The 17,172-nt window shown below is 36.9% G+C and overlaps 1 protein-coding gene across 3 annotated transcripts in view; it reads left to right on the top strand.

Annotated features, from left to right (window-relative positions):
• MAP4K3 (mitogen-activated protein kinase kinase kinase kinase 3) overlaps window positions 1-17,172 on the top strand; it is a 205,493-nt gene that overhangs the window by 164,986 nt on the left and 23,335 nt on the right. For all 3 annotated transcript variants that reach the window (XM_045447057.1, XM_045447058.1, XM_045447059.1), the window contains 10 exons: window positions 140-178; window positions 411-464; window positions 2,428-2,470; window positions 4,396-4,555; window positions 5,598-5,710; window positions 9,584-9,625; window positions 11,664-11,748; window positions 13,731-13,810; window positions 14,928-14,988; window positions 15,299-15,416. In XM_045447057.1, coding sequence (XP_045303013.1) covers window positions 140-178; window positions 411-464; window positions 2,428-2,470; window positions 4,396-4,555; window positions 5,598-5,710; window positions 9,584-9,625; window positions 11,664-11,748; window positions 13,731-13,810; window positions 14,928-14,988; window positions 15,299-15,416 — 795 coding nt within the window. The remainder of the gene's footprint in view (window positions 1-139; window positions 179-410; window positions 465-2,427; window positions 2,471-4,395; window positions 4,556-5,597; window positions 5,711-9,583; window positions 9,626-11,663; window positions 11,749-13,730; window positions 13,811-14,927; window positions 14,989-15,298; window positions 15,417-17,172) is intronic.

Here is a 17,172-nt window from a genome sequence, read left to right on the forward strand (position 1 = left end):
GTAGCTGATGTTAGAAAATAGTAAAAAGTAATTTAAAAACTTATGGTTAAGGTTCAAATGATGAAAAAATGTACTTGGTATTCCTTTCCTTATTTATTCACATTGGTTTTTGGTTTTTTGTTTTTTTTTTTCTTTTAAGGAGTCTTCTGAAGTCTGTTGAAGAAGAATTACATCAGCGGTAATTTTGATTTTTAATTAAGCTTAAAATACTTTATGTCACAGAGAGTAGAGTCTGTTTGCCCCCTTCTCTGTCATGTAGCCTCACGTTTTGGTGTTTAATTCTGAATCCTGTAAAGCTGCAGAAATAAAATGCTGTCTTGCAGTAGCCCTTCCTACACTTTGTAAAATTTCTTCTTAAGCCATTTTGGTAAAGTCCATTTAGTAACAGTGGAATTATCCTTTGTCCTTAGAGGGCACGTGGCACATTTAGAAGATGATGAAGGGGATGATGATGAATCCAAGCAGTAAGTTCTTTCCCTGTTTTTGATAAAAGATGTCATTTGATGTGATTTCATAGGTTTGACAGCTTTATATTGAGAGTATTATGGGTTATATCACAGTTTCTTTCTCTGTTCTAGTTGTGTTACCTCAGGCAACCTTAACAAAATACCATGGAGAGGTGGTCTAAACAGCAAGTTGTCTCACAGTTCTGGAGGCTGGGAGGTTCAGGCTCCAGCTGCTAGCCAGTTTGGTTCCTGGCGAGAGTTCTCTTTCGGCCTGCAGATGGTTGTCTTTTCACCGTGTTCTCACATGGGCTATCATCAGCGCATGCATGCATGCACGCATGCACGCAGAGAGAGAAACCTCTCTCCCCTTTTCGTAGAAGGCCTCTAATCCTATCCAACTAGGACCTCACTCTTACAACCTCATTTAACCTTCCACTAAACATTAGAATATGAACACAATTCAGCCAAGTTGTCTACCTCTCTGACGAGGATCACTTTTCCTCCCATTTCCAATAATGTGGTCATCATTTCCATTGCAGACCTCCACCATTTCCACTGGAGAATGGCCTTTAATGTGTACATTCTACCACTATTCTCTTGGTCGTTATTGATGCATTCTCTAAGAAGAGGGAAACTTTCTCTTCAGCTCTCTCTCTCAGCAAAATCATTGTTAGCGTCCATATTTCTAGCATGTACCTCAGAACTCTTCCAGCCTCTGCCTGTTACTTGAGTCCAGAACTGCTTCCACAGGGGTGCCTGGTTGGCTCAGTTGGTTGAACGTCCAACTCTTGATCTCAGCTCAGGTCATGATCTCACCGTTCATAGATGGAGCCCTGCGTTGAGCTCTGCACTGACCGCGTGGAGCCTGCTTGGGATTCTCTCTCTCCCTCTCTCTCTGCTCCTCCTCCGTGCTCGCTCGCTCGCTCTCTCTCTCTCTCTCTCTCAAATAAACTTTAAAGAAAAAATCTTAAAAAATAAAAGCAGATCTTCCACATTTGGGGTATTTGTTGTAACAGTACTCCACTCCTTGTTACCAAGCCGTGTCTTAGCTTAGGCTGCCATTACAAAATACCACAGACTGAGTAACTTGAATAACAGAAATTTGTCACAGCTCTATTCTGTTCCTGGTGAGGGCCCTCTTACCTGGCTTGTAGACAACTGCCTTCTTTCTGTGTCCTCAGATGACCTTTTCTTGGTGTGTACAAAGAGAGTGAGGAGAGATCTCTCTTCCTCTTCTTAACAAGGTTCTGTTGGATCAGATATACGGGAATATTTTCACTTACATAAGCATTCAGGCTTAGTTTTTTTAGATTCTCTTTTTTTCTTTAAAGAAAAGTGCAGTTTCATGGTAGAGTGACAGGTACCTCACTAGCAGTTGGAGGCATAAAAGCATAGGTTTTCTTTTCTGTCTCAGTACTCTTTGACCTTGAATCAGGTCACTTAACTTCTCTGGACCTGTTTCCTCATCTGAGAGTTTATGCTCCATCTTTTAAGTTTTTGTACATCGAAAACTCCCAATTCTGAGTTATAATGAATCTTAGCTTCAATCAGATAAATTCTGCCTAAAATTTTGTAGAGAATGTATGTAGCTTTTGATGAGCTTCATCAGAGATGTTTCATCTCTAACAGTAATAAAAATGAAGCTTACATTGTGATATATTTTTATACTATATCATTTTGCTGTTTTTCCCTAACTAGTTGTTGCTAGTGTTTTCATAATAATTACCATTCAATTGATATAAACTAGAATTGTAGTTATCTTTTCCTATTTTAATTTGAAACCAAGAAAGCATGTCTACTTAATTACTTCTGAATAAAACTTCATTCAGCATAACATGAACATTGTACAGAACGTTTTGGAAAACACTCATGATCTCAGGAAAGGGAACTTGTATCTGTAAATTTTCTTCCATATCTTTGAAAAATTAATTATACTTTAGTAATCATTCAATTCTGATCCTAAACTTTTATGTTTTTATAGTTCAACCATGAAAGCAAAAGTTCCACCTCCTTTGCCACCAAAGGTAAGCAGGTTTGTTTTTCAGTTTGAATTATGTGTGGGTGTGGGTGTGTGTGGTTGGTCTGTCACATCAGTACTATATTAATAGTTACTCTGTAGCTTATTTTCACTTGAGAGCCACAAGAAAACATGAAGTTACCAGCCATGATATTGATGATTGTGATTAATTTTGGTTGCTTTTTTAAATTATCCAACTTGTCATTTAGTATTTATTCTAAATAATAAAGTTCTAGAAATTTATACATGAAAATGATTAAATTAATGGGTTAGTATTAATTCACCTGGCTTAGAAATCTCATATTTTTTGTAAGATTTTTTTCCTTCAGAAGCTATGATCTACTAGTAAATGATTTCCTAAGAATGGGTAATGGGTAGTGATTTATTATCATAGATATTAAATTATCAGAAGGTACTTTTACATTAAAAAAACAATCAGAATAATTTTCAAAAATTTTTGGCAACTGTTTTGTCAGGAACATTGTAAAATGCTAAAATTCTCACTGATGGGTTTTTTTTAAAAGGCACAATGAGTTAATATAGGTAATACTAATATAAATTTATTTTATGAGTTTATATGCACAGCAAGTTTTAATTATAAAATGAACTGTTTATAAAATGAGCTGTTATAAGGTTTGAAATCAGGGTTTATAAATGACAATTGGAGTCTGGCCCGTCTTGGCATCTAATGTTTTACTCTATTTTCATTTAGGTTATTCAACTATCATTTCATTTTATACTTTAAAAAAATTATGAAAACTTTGAAATCCGGGTTTATAATGTTCATTTTTGAGAGAGAGAGAGAGAGAGAGAGACAGAGTGAGAACAGGGGAGGAGCATAGAGGTAGGGAGACAGAATCAGAAGCAGGCTCCAGTCTCCAAGGTGTCAGCACAGAGTCCGACGTGGGGCTCGAACTCATGAATCACAAGACCATGACCTGAGCCAAAGACACTTAACTGACTGAGCCACCCAGGCGTCCCGAAATCAGGGTTTATAAACGAGAATTAGAGTCTGACCAGTCTTGGCGTCTAATGTATTACTGTATTTTGTTTCATTTTATACTTAAAAAAAATTATGTTTCCCACAGGTAAATAATACTGTATTTGCTTGTTTTGTTTTACATTAGAATTTCAAAAACATAAGTGTGAACAATCTTTCTAGTAAGGGACACATTAAGAATTTATAAATTCTCCAAACCTTCAGCTGACTGGGGCTTTTTCCATTGTCTGCACAGAAAGTTTCCTAGCCATTCCATATTGCAGTGTTAGTCTTTTCCAGTATGATAGAATTTTAATTGGTATCTTCTCCTGCCCCAGTCTGAAAGGTTAGGCATTAACATAAAAGACATTGAGTCATCTAAAAAGTTTTTTTAATGTTTGTTTATTTTTGAGAGAGACAGAGACAAAGCATGAGAGGGGGAGGGGCAGAGAGAGAGGGAGACACAGAATCTGAAACAGGCTCCAGGCTCAGCGCTGTCAGCACAGAGCCCGACGTGGGGCTCAAACTCACAGACTGCGAGATCATGACCTGAGATGAAGTCGTACGTGCAACCAACTGTACATTGAGTCATCTAAAAGAGACAGTTTAGTCTTATAAAGAACTGTAATTTGATTAGTCTGAATGTTTAAAATAAAGAGACTCATTTAAGTTGGAGATCAGAAAGAGCAGAATATTTTTATTTAGCAAGTCTAGATAGGAAGGCTTGCGAAGGAATTAATAGAAAAGGACCTTTTTTCTGAGAAAACATGTTACTGTACGTTTTTAGGATATATATTAAGATAATATGAATCAGATAGTTGAATAACCTTAAAGCTCAGCTAGTAAACACAGAATAGTATTTACTTCAGGAAAGACGTTTAATATTTTTCTTTTTTGAATGAAACAAGTAATTTCATGTTTAATCATTGATCTCCTTTTCTGTATTATTTCAGCCTAAGTCCATATTCATACCACAGGAAACTCATTCTACTGAGGATGATAATCAAGGAACTATCAAGAGATGTCCTATGTCAGAGAGCCCAGCAAAACCATCCCAAGTTCCACCCAGACCACCACCTCCCAGATTACCTCCACAAAAGCCAATTGCTTTAGGTAATGGGTGAAGGGAGGGTGAAATAAGTACGTTACCAGGTTTTCGTACTGTGTGAAGAAAATGGAGGGTGTCTTGTCTTTTCAGAGTATCTGAAATTCCTTTGAGGGAGGGGAGAAAGAAGGCAGTGACTGTAGAGATGGTTTCTGCTTTTTTGCCACATAGTTTGAAGTGTTTATATATGACAGGATTACTGTGACCCATTCTGGTATTAAAATGTCCTTGTTTCTCCTTTCATATCTAGCCTTCTTTCTTGGGGAATTGTAAATGCTCAGTTCATCAGTTATCTTAATGTGGCAATAGAAGAAACTGAACGAACAAGGACAATGTGTTTTGGTTGTAGGCTACTTGTGTTTTAGAAAAAGAAAAGAGGGTTCTTCATCTAACTCCTTTCTTTTTTTTATTTCATATTATCATTTTTAGAAAAATGATTGTCACTTTTGCTAGTTATTTGTCTCCAAATTAATACTAGAAGATGCTGTTTTAGTACTGTATTGTGTATTATGCAAAAGAAACAATTAAAAAGCAACTAAAATTTCCTGGATATTGTAAATTGCCCCTTCCTGAAAGTAGTTATATATTCAGTATTTCTTTGTTTTTCGCATTAATATATGTGCTTAGATATAACCTGATTTTAAATTTGTCTCTATGAGGGGCACCTGGGTGGCTCGGTTGAGCATCCAACTGCATCTCAGATCATGATCTCACGGTTCATGGGTTCAAGCCCCGCATCAGGCTCTGTGCTGACAGCTCAAGAGCTTGGAGTCTGCTTCAGAATCTGTGTCTCCTTCTCTCTCTGCCCCTTCTGCACTCGTACTTTGTCTCTCAAAAATAAATTAAAAATGTTAAAAAAAAAATGTTTAAAAAAAGAGATAGAAGTAGAACATAGGTATCAGACTTTTTTTTCTTTAGTACTGTTTCTGATCGGATGAAGGCAGAAACCATCTGAGAAATCGTATTTTTCTTTCCTACTTGATAATTTTCTAAGTGAAAGTTTTCATGAAAATTAATCCTTTTTAAATATATTTAAACATCTTATTGAAGGAAATGGAATGAGCTCCTTCCAGTTAAATGGTGAACGAGATGGTTCATTATATCAACAACAGAATGAACATAGAGGCACAAACCCTTCAAGGAAAGAAAAGAAAGATGTACCAGTAGGTATTTATATTTATAATATACTTACTATATAATCTATAATAATACTTAATAATATAATTGTATTTTCTTTTTCATTGTTAAGTTAGTTTTGTTATTATAATTAAACTATAGGGATTGTATATTTTGCAATTAGTATGTTGTTTTTTTAATGTATTAATTATAATAGATTGCTTAAATCTTAAAAAAAAAAAAAAAAGTAACTGCTGTGGCAAACTTGAATGATGACTTTCTGCTATTCAAATTATGTAGGCCTTTTTTTTTTTTTTTAAATAATAGTGTATTTTAAATGTGACCTTCAGCATACAGGTAACTATTATTATTCTCATTGATGAGATTTTTAAAAGTTCCTAACAGTCTCAAAAAGTTATGGAAAGAAGGACATGGACAGATAAGGAAAGCTAGGACTTTTTTACTTAGGATGAGTTTTTAACTATAGATTATATAATTCGTGGTATTACTACTGTTACTCAAAGAAAATAACAAGGAGGAAAAATGAAAATTATTTTCCAGTAGATATAAAATATCACTTTAGGAAAGATGAAATTAGCCTCAGTAGCTATTCTTGTTACAAATGTTGGATAAAATACTGTGACATAGCTATTAAAACATAAATAGTATTTATCAGGATATTAAAATTTTTTAACATTTGTAAAAAATTTGCTCATGATCGTCAGAAGACATTTGTCTTTCATCATAGAACTTAAAACAAAACAAAACAAAAAATCCTTAAAAACCCAATTCAGCAGATGACCATGAGATCATAAGATGAGAGTATTTTTTAAGTTTTTGTGTATGTTGGGGCACTTGAGTGTCTAGGTTGGTCGAGCTTGATTTCTGCTGAGGTCATGATCCCAGCCAGGGTCATGGGATCAAGCCCTACATGGACTCCCCACTGAGTGTGGAGCTTGCTTGAGATTTTCTCTCTCTCCCCCTCTCTCCCTCTCCCTCCCTCCCTCCCTCTCCCTCCCTCTCCCTCTCCCTCCCTCCCTCCCTCTCCCTCTCCCTCCCTCCCTCTCCCTCTCCCTCTCCCTCTCCCTCCCTCCCTCCCTCTCCCTCCCTCCCTCTCCCTCTCCCCCTCCCTCCCTTCCTTCCTCCCTTCCTTCCTCCCTCCCTTCCTACCTTCCTTCCTACCTTCCTTCCTTTCTCCCTCTCTCCCCCCACCCACACATGAATGCACACACTCTCTCTCAAATAATAATAAAAAAAAATCAAAGTTTTTGTGTTTACTAATATTTGCTTTTATATAGTACAGTTAAAGTACTTATGTGCATATAGGTATGGTTTTATGCAGGAAGCACATTGTTAGAGGCTTTTGTACTATAATCTGTTTTTTTAAGATTTCATGACATAATATGACATACCCTTTTTATATTTAGTTAAAGCATTTAAAAATCTAGGATTATCCATCGTAAGTTGTGAAATTTAGGTAGGATGTTGTTAACAAAAGCGTCAAATGCCCTTTAGGAATGGGTTTTTATGATGTCTCTTCAACTGAACAGGGCCTTTTTGTGTTCACTGGTTTAAATTTTAGCAGCACTGTTATTGTAGTACAGAAATACAGCTTCATGACTCTACGATGCAGCATGAGAACTTTTGAGAGATGTATACATTTTTTTATGTGTGCATTTGTAATTCTTTCTTTTACCTTATTTCATTAGGATAAGGAACTACTGTACCGTAGTAGTAAAACTAACAGTCTCAGTGATTCTGAAATATGTTGGCAACTATATAATAGGATAAACAGTATCCATGATATGTTGAAACGTGATTACAGTTTCTGCAGCTTGAAAATGTTTATACCCAATTCTGTCAGTACTCAATGTAAATCTGACAGTTTCAACATTCAGAGCTTGCTAACTTAAAATGTTTTGCGGGGCATCTGGGTGGCTCAGTTAAGTGTCTGACTCTTTGGCTCAGGTCATGATCTCAGTTTGTGGGATTGAGCCCTGGGTTGGGCTCTGTGCTGACAGGCGGAGCCTGCTTGGGATTCTTTCCCCACCCCCTCTGCCCCTTCCCTACTCATGCGCACGCTTTCATGCGCGCTCTCTCTCCCTCTCTCTCCCAAAATAAATAAATACACTTTTCAAAAATGTTTTGCTCATATAGATGATCTAAGGTAACTTAAGGACATAAATATAAAACCAAGTACATAAGTTAGTTGCAAAATGAAAAAAAAAAAATTACCACAAATTGGTGGCAGCAATAGGCTATACATCCTCATACACATATCTACAAAGTAAAATTTCAAATAGTTCTAATTTCAGAAGTGTCTAATAATTACAGAAGTAGTGTTACACAGCATATTTTATTTGTATCAGGTATATGAAATCAATTAATAGATTTTGATTTTTGTCACAGTTAAATAATTTTGACTTAGAGTGACAAAAATTAGGAAGTCATTCCTTAAAATGTTATGAACATTAACCCCCAAAGAAATGTAGACTTTCATAAAACTTATATTTAAAGTATAATCCCTCTGAAAGGGTGGGAGGCAAATCATATATCCAGGCATGTGGCCCCTTGGAAAAATATCTGGTATTCTTGAGCTTTTTTTTTTTTTTTTTTTTTTTTTTTTTAATTTAGAGCACGCGCAAGTCAGGGAGAGGGACAATGGGAGAGAGAGACAGAATCTCAGGCACACTCCGCACTCAGTGTGGAGCCCAATGTGGGGCTTGATCCCACGACCCTGGGGTCATGACCTGAGCCAAAATCAAGAGTTGAGCGCTCAACTGACGTAGCCACCCAGGTGCTCCTCTTGAGCATATTTTTACTCTCCTTGTAATTATCAGTATACTCTGACCAGTGATTGATATATTTGAATCCCTCAAAATGTAAAACTTCAACTCACATTATAAACAAGGTTAAGATAATCTACAGACTAGGATAAAACATTTGTAACATATTTAATAGATAAAGTATTCAAATCTGGAATCTATAAAGAACACCAACAAATAGATAAGAAAAAAGATAACTCAGTAAAAAAAAAAAAAAAAAAATGAGAGAAGACAATTCATAGAAGAGAAAGTACAGATAGCCAATAAACTCTTTTTAAAATATTCTCAATGTTCCTAGCAATCAGAGGCATGCTTATTAAGGAGAAAACATTTTTTACTGATCAGTTTGATAACATTAAGTGTCTGTGAGACCAAAGAAACCAGGGCTCATCCACACTGCTGGTGGGTATAATGTGAAATGGGCACTCAGAAAGACAGTTTGGTGGTCAATATCCACTGCAGTGTAAGAGGTACAGACTTTATATTCCAGTAGTTTCTCTTATCACAGCATACCCTAAAAAAATAATTCATACATTGCATAGTAAGGTAAATGCAAGAGTGATCATTTCTGCATTGTTGTGATAGTAGAAAACGGAAAATAACTTAAATACCCAATAATAACTAGGGAATAGCTAAATAAAGTTTGTTATATTTGTACTGTGCTGCAGTTAAATGAACCAAATCTATGTGTACTGATACGAAGATCTAAGACCCGTTAAGGCAAAAGACAGGTTGATAAAAGAGTGCATTAACTATGTTCTAAAGCACACACCGAAACAGTGTTTTCTATGGGGACACATATATAAGTATATACAAGGTGGTATGGAAAGATACACAAATACATGAGTACATATAGTTGCCTGGGAAGAGGTTTGGAAGGGGTACCCTAAACCAGCTTTTTTGGAGAGGGGGCAGGTACCAGGGATAAATGGACTGTGGAAGGACTGTAGGGGACTTTAGCCTTATCTGTATTGTGCCCTTTTACAAAGAGAGCGTACATGTGTATTTTATTTCAATAATTATGTTTGAAATACAGTATTAATATGCCAAACAACAACAAAAGAAGTATATTCATGCATGTATTCTTTTTTCTAGAAGCCTATTAGTAACGGTCTACCCCCAACACCTAAAGTGCATGTAAGTATAAATATCAAATAAGTTGTTTTCAGGCTAAATACAATGACCAGTAATTGCTTGACTGTATACCTTTGGTTAAATGTTTTAGCTTTTTGAAAGAATCTCCATTTAGTATTGAAAAAATCTATAAGATTGCTAATTTAAATATAGATTGTTACATTTTGAAGCTCCTTTATTCCAGAATTTGTTACTATCTTCTTTGCAGACATTTTTGAAGAAATGTAGAAAAGGCACATGGATATAATGGGAAGTACAGAATGTAAATAGGACACATTTTTTTCTAGCATTTTCAATGATCAAAAACATTTTAGAACTAGAAGGAGCATTAAAGGACCATCTGACCCAAACTAGTTTGCCCACGAGTAAAACTGAGACCCCAAAATATTCACAAGATCACAGAACTACCCCCCAGCTCCAACCAGAGCTGGAATAGACGTTAGATACAGCCCTGTGTTACAGTCTGTTGTGGTTTTGTTGTTTGATTTTTTTCATTAGACCATGCTGTTTGAGGATTAAAATTAGATTAGTTCAGTGTAATTGTGCGTCAGTATAGGTAGAACTATATTTTCGCTGCTGCAACTCTTTAATCTGAAACATAGTGTGACACTAATTTAGGTGTCCACAGAGCTTCTAGTCTGTAACCTCCCAACTCTACTTTTTAGCCTTTTAGTTTCTTATTTCTTAATTTTTAACCTTTTTTCTCGACTTTTTAAATTTTTTTTTTTTTTTTCAACGTTTATTTATTTTTGGGACAGAGAGAGACAGAGCATGAACGGGGGAGGGTCAGAGAGAGAGGGAAACACAGAATCGGAAACAGGCTCCAGGATCTGAGCCATCCGCCCAGAGCCTGACGCGGGGCTCGAACTCACAGACCGCGAGATCGTGACCTGGCTGAAGTCGGACGCTTAACCGACTGCGCCACCCAGGCGCCCCTTTCTCGACTTTTTAAATTAATATGACGATCTAAATATTTATGCCTTATCTTATAAAAGTTTCTGAGAGTGAAGGGCTCCCAGGTCTGGCAGAGACATTCGGGTTGTCCTGTTTGGATACATATGTAGAAAACTCTCCGGTCAGATGTACAGCTGATGGGGAGGAGCCTCTAACTGGAAAGGCAGGTGGGACTGACCGTACAGACTGGCTTACACTCGGAGTTGGTTGGATTGTTCGGCACCGCATTGTGTCATTTGGATTTTTAGGGGTTAGGCCACACCTCCACATGTGAATTTTAGCAGCTGTCTTAAAGCATAATTACCAGAATGAGTTAAATGATACACTTTCTGCCCTACACCATAAAAACATGTTTATAGGTCTTCTGCGAGGTTGTTGTTATTTGGTGCTAAAATCTTAAAGATATTGTTTGGTAGGTTTCTGTGAGCAGAAGGAAATCTTAGGATTTATTATTTTGATTCTTTTTTATGTTGATATTTCTAACCCATTATCATCAGCTACAGGGGTTGTGTGTTCTGTCTCTGGGTATTGTCTCCATATTTGTGAAGAAAACACTCCAACTATATGATGCACAGTGCTCTGTTCTTTCCCCCCAAGTTGTTGCTAATAAAAGTGATTAAATGAGTAAGCTTTCTTGTATTTATTTATTCTAACATGAACAATAATTTGAAAATTAACATTTTATTCTTTCAAGATTAAAAAAAAGTTCAAATGAATGATACTGTGTTTCCTTATAAGGTATTTATTATATGAAAGACTTGTAAATGGGCTTAATAAATATTAACATAAAAAAATAAAGATTTTTATTGAATCCATCCAGGGAAAATAATCACATTGCTCAGTTTTTCTTAAAAAATGGGTCTGTATGTTTTAAAGTACATATATGAATTTGAAACCAGCCATACCTCTTTCATGTTGAAGTATTAAATTCAATGATTAATAACATTGTATTATTAAGATTATTTAACATTTATTACTAATAACATTTCAATGATTCAATAAATAAGAAAATTTTCACCTTTGTAGCGTTATAATTTCCTTCTTAGCAGGCAATATCGTATTACTTGGTTATTCTTTGTTTTTCCAGATGGGTGCATGTTTTTCAAAAGTTTTTAATGGATGTCCCTTGAAAATTCACTGTGCAACATCATGGATAAACCCAGATACAAGAGGTAGTACTATACGTTATTTGTTGTTGTTGTTGTTTAATGTTTATTTTTGAGAGGGAGACAGCATGAGTGGGGAAGGGGCATAGAGAGGAGGACACAGAATCTGAAGCAGACTCCCGGCTCTAAGCTGTCAGCACAGAGCCCGACATGGGGCTCAAACTCATGGACTGTGAGACCATGACTTGAGCCGAAGTCAGACATTTTACCAACTGAGCCACCCAGGCAGCCCCTTTCTAGTTGTTTTTTAAACTGAGGTCATGGAAGTATTCAGTTTTCTTCCTGCTCTGGATGTCTTTCTGAAAAATATTTTGTTATAATTCAAAAAAAAATTTTAGGCTATGTTTCTCTAGCTTATTAGCAGTGCTTGAGGTGACCCATGACACTAAAATTTCACTGTGTTGTCCCCGTGTTAATATAGCAAAACCATGCACTCTATGCCACCCTAATTTTCTCCACAAAAGTTTTTTCCACTGCTGCACACTCACTGTCTTTGTGTTTTAGACACAACTGTTGTTAAGGAGTTTAGCTACCCAGGGTCTAGGGTGTGGTGACCACGTTAGAGGATCTCTCCACCTTAAAGTAGATCATAATAAGAATTGTTGCCATTAGTCACTGACTAAAGACTATCTGCATTCTCCCACTATATATCTGTATCTTAATATATGTGTGTATAAGGTATGCATAAGCGCACGCGCGCGCACACACACACACACACACACACACATATCTTCTTACTAAATCTTTTAGAAATCCAAGGTGGGAACTTTTATTTCACAGGCAGGGAAAGTGACATGCAGAAAGGTTCACCACTGGTCGGTAGGAGGGCTGCAGTCAAACCTGGTTAGATTGTATTCTTGGACCACAAAGCTTATGTCTTCAATCTGCCATTACTAATCCTAAATATTGGGCAGTATACCAATGCTCTTGGCCTTCTAAGTTCTTAGCATACTTCAGTTTAGTCTGGAGAAGTTCCTGACCTGTTGTTTTATATTATCAAAAGCAGATCAGACAGGACCATAGCTAAACTAACATCTTCTAGAAGATACTGAGTACCTTAGCCAGGTATCTAAGTTTTAGCTTTTTAAATAGGCAGTAGCCAGATCCTGGTTTCTGATGTTATTTCTTACAGTGGTAGCCCATCTGCAAAAATATTTTGAATCTATATCAGTTCTTTGTTTACATTCTGTACATCAACTATACTTTTAAAAGAATTTTTTTTTTTTACTTTTTTTTTCAATGTTTGTTAATTTTTGAAGGAGAGAGAGACAGAGTGTGAGCGGGGGAGAGGCAGAGAGAGAGGGAGACACAGAATCCGAAAGGGGCTCCAGGCCGTGAGTTGACAGCATGGAGCCCGACGTGGGGCTTGAACTCAAGAACCGCGAGACCATGACCTGAGCTGAAGTTGGTTGATTAACCGACTGAGCCACCCAGGTTTCTCTTAAAAGAATTGTAGAAAATGAGCTATGGATTCTCTGCCAGTCCTCAGCACCCTCTGATGAGTGAGGAACCCTAGCTTTCCAGTCTTCAAAACCTCTTTTACATAAAAGTTTTCCTCAGTGCTTTGAGGCTGGTATTTATATGTAACTCAGTTCATTAAGGCAGAGTTTTTAGCCACTTATTTGTATTAAAATATATTTAATGCTTAGGGGTGCCTGGGTGGCTCAGTTGGGTAAGTCTCTGACTTCGTCTCAGGTCATGGTCTCGCGGTTCATGAGTTTGAGCCCCGCGTCAGGCTCTGTGCTGACAGCTCAGAGCCTGCTTCGGATTTTATGTCTCCCTCTCTCTCTGCCCCCCCCCCCACTTGCTCTCTCTCTCTCTCTCTAAAAAACAAACATTAAAATATATATATATGTATATATAGGTTGTCAATCACAGTAATTCTTTTTTCAGGTTATAGTACATATGTACATAATTCTAAACTATATAAATCCATTTTGAAAATATTTTTTTTTATCAAAACCGGTGAATTACTTTTGTTATTTCAGATCAGTACTTGATATTTGGTGCTGAAGAAGGAATTTATACTTTGAATCTTAATGAACTTCATGAAACATCAATGGAACAGGTACATTATTTTGTATTTTCCTTTCTTAAAGTCGTACACACACACTAGGTAAGAAATAAGTTTCAGTTCTGTGATTTTCTGCCTCTTTATTTTTTTATCCATAAAAGCTTCATCAAGTATGTTGTATTTATCTGGTACTGAGGACATATTCGCAGGACTAGTCCTTACCCTTCAAGGACCTCTCGGGTGTAATAGAGGCGTGGCAGTAGCTGTAGCACTCAGGTTAGGTGTCACACTAGGAGTGAGCACACGTCACTCGCACCTCCTGTGGGGAAGTGAGAAGAGACCGTAAATGGCAATGAGCGGAACGTTCCCAGACAGAGAGAGGGTAAATATAAGTGTGAAGGTGTGAAGTGGTGCAGCGGAGTGGCAAGGGTGGGGAACCCTGAGCAGACAGTCTGATTCGAGTGTAGAATGAGTGTAGAATGGTAACAGGAAGTGGAGGGGGGCGGGGGAGAGGCAGCTGCCAAACCCCAGAGCTTTGTTCGTGAACTGATCCGTGTAGAACGGTTTGCAGCATGGTGACAGATGACGCTAGAGATTTTGGTCAAAGGGCAAGGAAATGTTGAGTTGGGGCAGAAAGGAGAAAGTGTGTTTGGAATTGCGTGGGGATGTTTCTTTATTGTCACAGTGACTGGGGGAAGCTTTGGATGTTTAGTACCCAGAGGCCAGCAATGCTAAACAACCTACAGAAATGATCATGATGACATCAGTAGCTAGTACCTGTATAAAGCTTACTATGCACCAGATACTGTTTTTAATGCTTTACATAGAGTAACTAATCTTCACAACTCTCAGAGATAGATACCATTATGAGTTGCATGTCAGATGAGAAATCTGAGGCACAGAAAGGATTAGTAACTTTTCAGAGATCTTACAGTGCTTAAGTGGATGAACTGGGATATGAACCCAGGCCAGATGGCTCCAGAGTTCATGTGCTTAACTGCTTGACCACACTGCCCCTCCCACTTGTATTCCTCCCATAGAGAAACACTAGATCTAGGGAAACAAGAAAGACCTAGAATTGGCAAATTGAATGACCAGTTCAACACGGACATATAATAGAAGTATTTTACTTATTATCTTTTATAAACTTTGTACTTTTTTTTTTTATCAGCTATTCCCCCGAAGGTGTACATGGTTATATGTGATGAACAATTGCTTACTGTCAATATCTGGTAAGTCTTTTAGTTTTTATTTATATTTTTTTAAGTTTATTTATTTTGAGAGAGAGAGCGAACGAGCTGGGGAGGGGCAGAGAGAGAGAAAGAGAGAATCTGAAGCAAGCTCTGTGCTTTTAGTGCAGAGCCCGATGTGGGGTTCAGACTCACAAATGCTGAGATCGTGACCTGAGCCGAAACCAAGAGTCAGACCCTTAACCAACTAAGCCACCAGGAGCCCCTAGTTTTTTGATACCTTTCACTTGTTCCTATTTATGTTATTAGCTTTTATATCGTGTTTATTTATTTATTATATTTTTTTTTACAGGTAAAGCTTCTCAGCTTTATTCCCATAATTTACCAGGGCTTTTTGATTATGCAAGACAGATGCAAAAGTTGCCTGTTGCTATTCCAGCACACAAACTCCCTGACCGAATACTGCCAAGGTAACTGCACTTACTTATGTTTCATCCTTAGAGATTATATGTTAATGAATTCTAAGTAATAGTTACACTGCAGAAATTGAAAAAGCACTTAGTTTGCGTTAGTAGAAATCATGTGTAATGAAAAACTTGTGAGAGGTAATAGATTTTCACAAGAACTGAGAGGCACCTCTAGAAGTTTAAAACTAATTACTGTTTAGTATTTCATACAACATTAAAACTGATTTTTCTCTATAATTTGCTAGTAATTTTTCTTCATATCCAGTGCTTTGGACATATTTGTGTTAATTTGAATAACATGAATTTGTCTCAAAGCACAGTTTCTAAACTTAGAAAATCAAAATGATTTATTAAATCAAGGTTTTTACATTAGGAGATAATTACTTAGGAATTGAGGGGTTTTGCTTTTCTGCTTTCAGGGATTTTTCATTATGTTCTCTCCTCCTTTGCTTATTATATTGTACTTCATTTATTGACTGAAAGGTCTTCTGAGTCTGCTATAAATTTTATGTTACAAAAACATTATACTCTGGCCATTCTTCCTTTACCGTATCAGTTGTAAAGCAACTAATGTACACCATTAGCTCTCAAGTACCTTGAAAAGCTGTTCTCAATGCTGAGTTTACAGCTAAAATGTGCCCCTTTGTGCAAAAGGCTTTTTCAAAATTAATCTTTTTGATGAAAATCATTTAAAAGTTATACTGCATGCTTTTCTGTCTTAAAATAAATTACATTGAGTTTAATTGGACCTTTTCATGATGACTCAGAGTTGCACCTATGAACTTGACTTATTATACTTCTACTGTAATGTCTACAGTTGGGGTTAAGGGCAAGAACTACCCCAAGAATGGGGCCAGGGGGCTTCTTTACGTAGAGTTTATCTGCCCCTCTTTTCCTCTCAGCTGCCACTTGGTGCTATTGATTTTCTGTCTTCTTACAGCACATCTCCCTCTAGCCTTCTGACTTGATAATCCTAAATTCTCTGGGCATGGAAACTGGCCCCAAGCTTTAAAATATACAAGAGCGCCCCCCCCCCCTGCCCAGGAATGTAAAGCACATAAACTTTAATACATTCACTTTTTTATATCATTTTGTCAGAATAGAGACCTTTGTAGTTTATTTATAGCTGTGTCCAATTCTTCAAATTTTACTCAATATACAAGATGTGCGGGAAGTTTCCTAGTATGTAGCTAAAACAAAATTGAATAACGTATTACCTCTTGCTTTAAGGAATTTCCATAGAGGAAGATGTTACCTCTAAGAGTGCTTTACCTCGAGGCTTTTATTTCATGTAATTTTGTTATAGTCAGTCTTTAGTGTTGGTAGCACTCACCAGTGTGTCCTTCCCACTTTCTTCAATTTTGTTATCGTAAAATCTACTTTTTTTTTTAATGTTTATTTATTTTTGAGAGAGAGACAGAGTGGGAGCAGGGAGGGATAGAGAGAGAGAGGGAGACACAGAATCCAAAGCAGGCTCCAGGCTCTGAGCTGTCAGCACAGAGCCCGACGTGGGGCTCAAACTCAAGAACCATGAGATCATGATCTGAGCCAAAGTCAGATGCTTAACAAACTGAGCCACCCAGGTGCCCCTAGAATCTACTCTTAATTCTCTCATTTACTGGCAAGAAATCTGAAAACCTTTTTTGCACAATAAAATTTTATGTTCTTCTGCCGTAAAGTGAGCACAAATTAAACTTCCTTTGGGAAGTTTATAATGTTCTGTGGTTCTCATTATAAATATAGGTACTCATTGTATTGT

The sequence above is a fragment of the Leopardus geoffroyi genome, chromosome A3 (assembly GCF_018350155.1).
Source record: "Leopardus geoffroyi isolate Oge1 chromosome A3, O.geoffroyi_Oge1_pat1.0, whole genome shotgun sequence".
NCBI classification, from domain to species: domain Eukaryota; kingdom Metazoa; phylum Chordata; class Mammalia; order Carnivora; family Felidae; genus Leopardus; species Leopardus geoffroyi.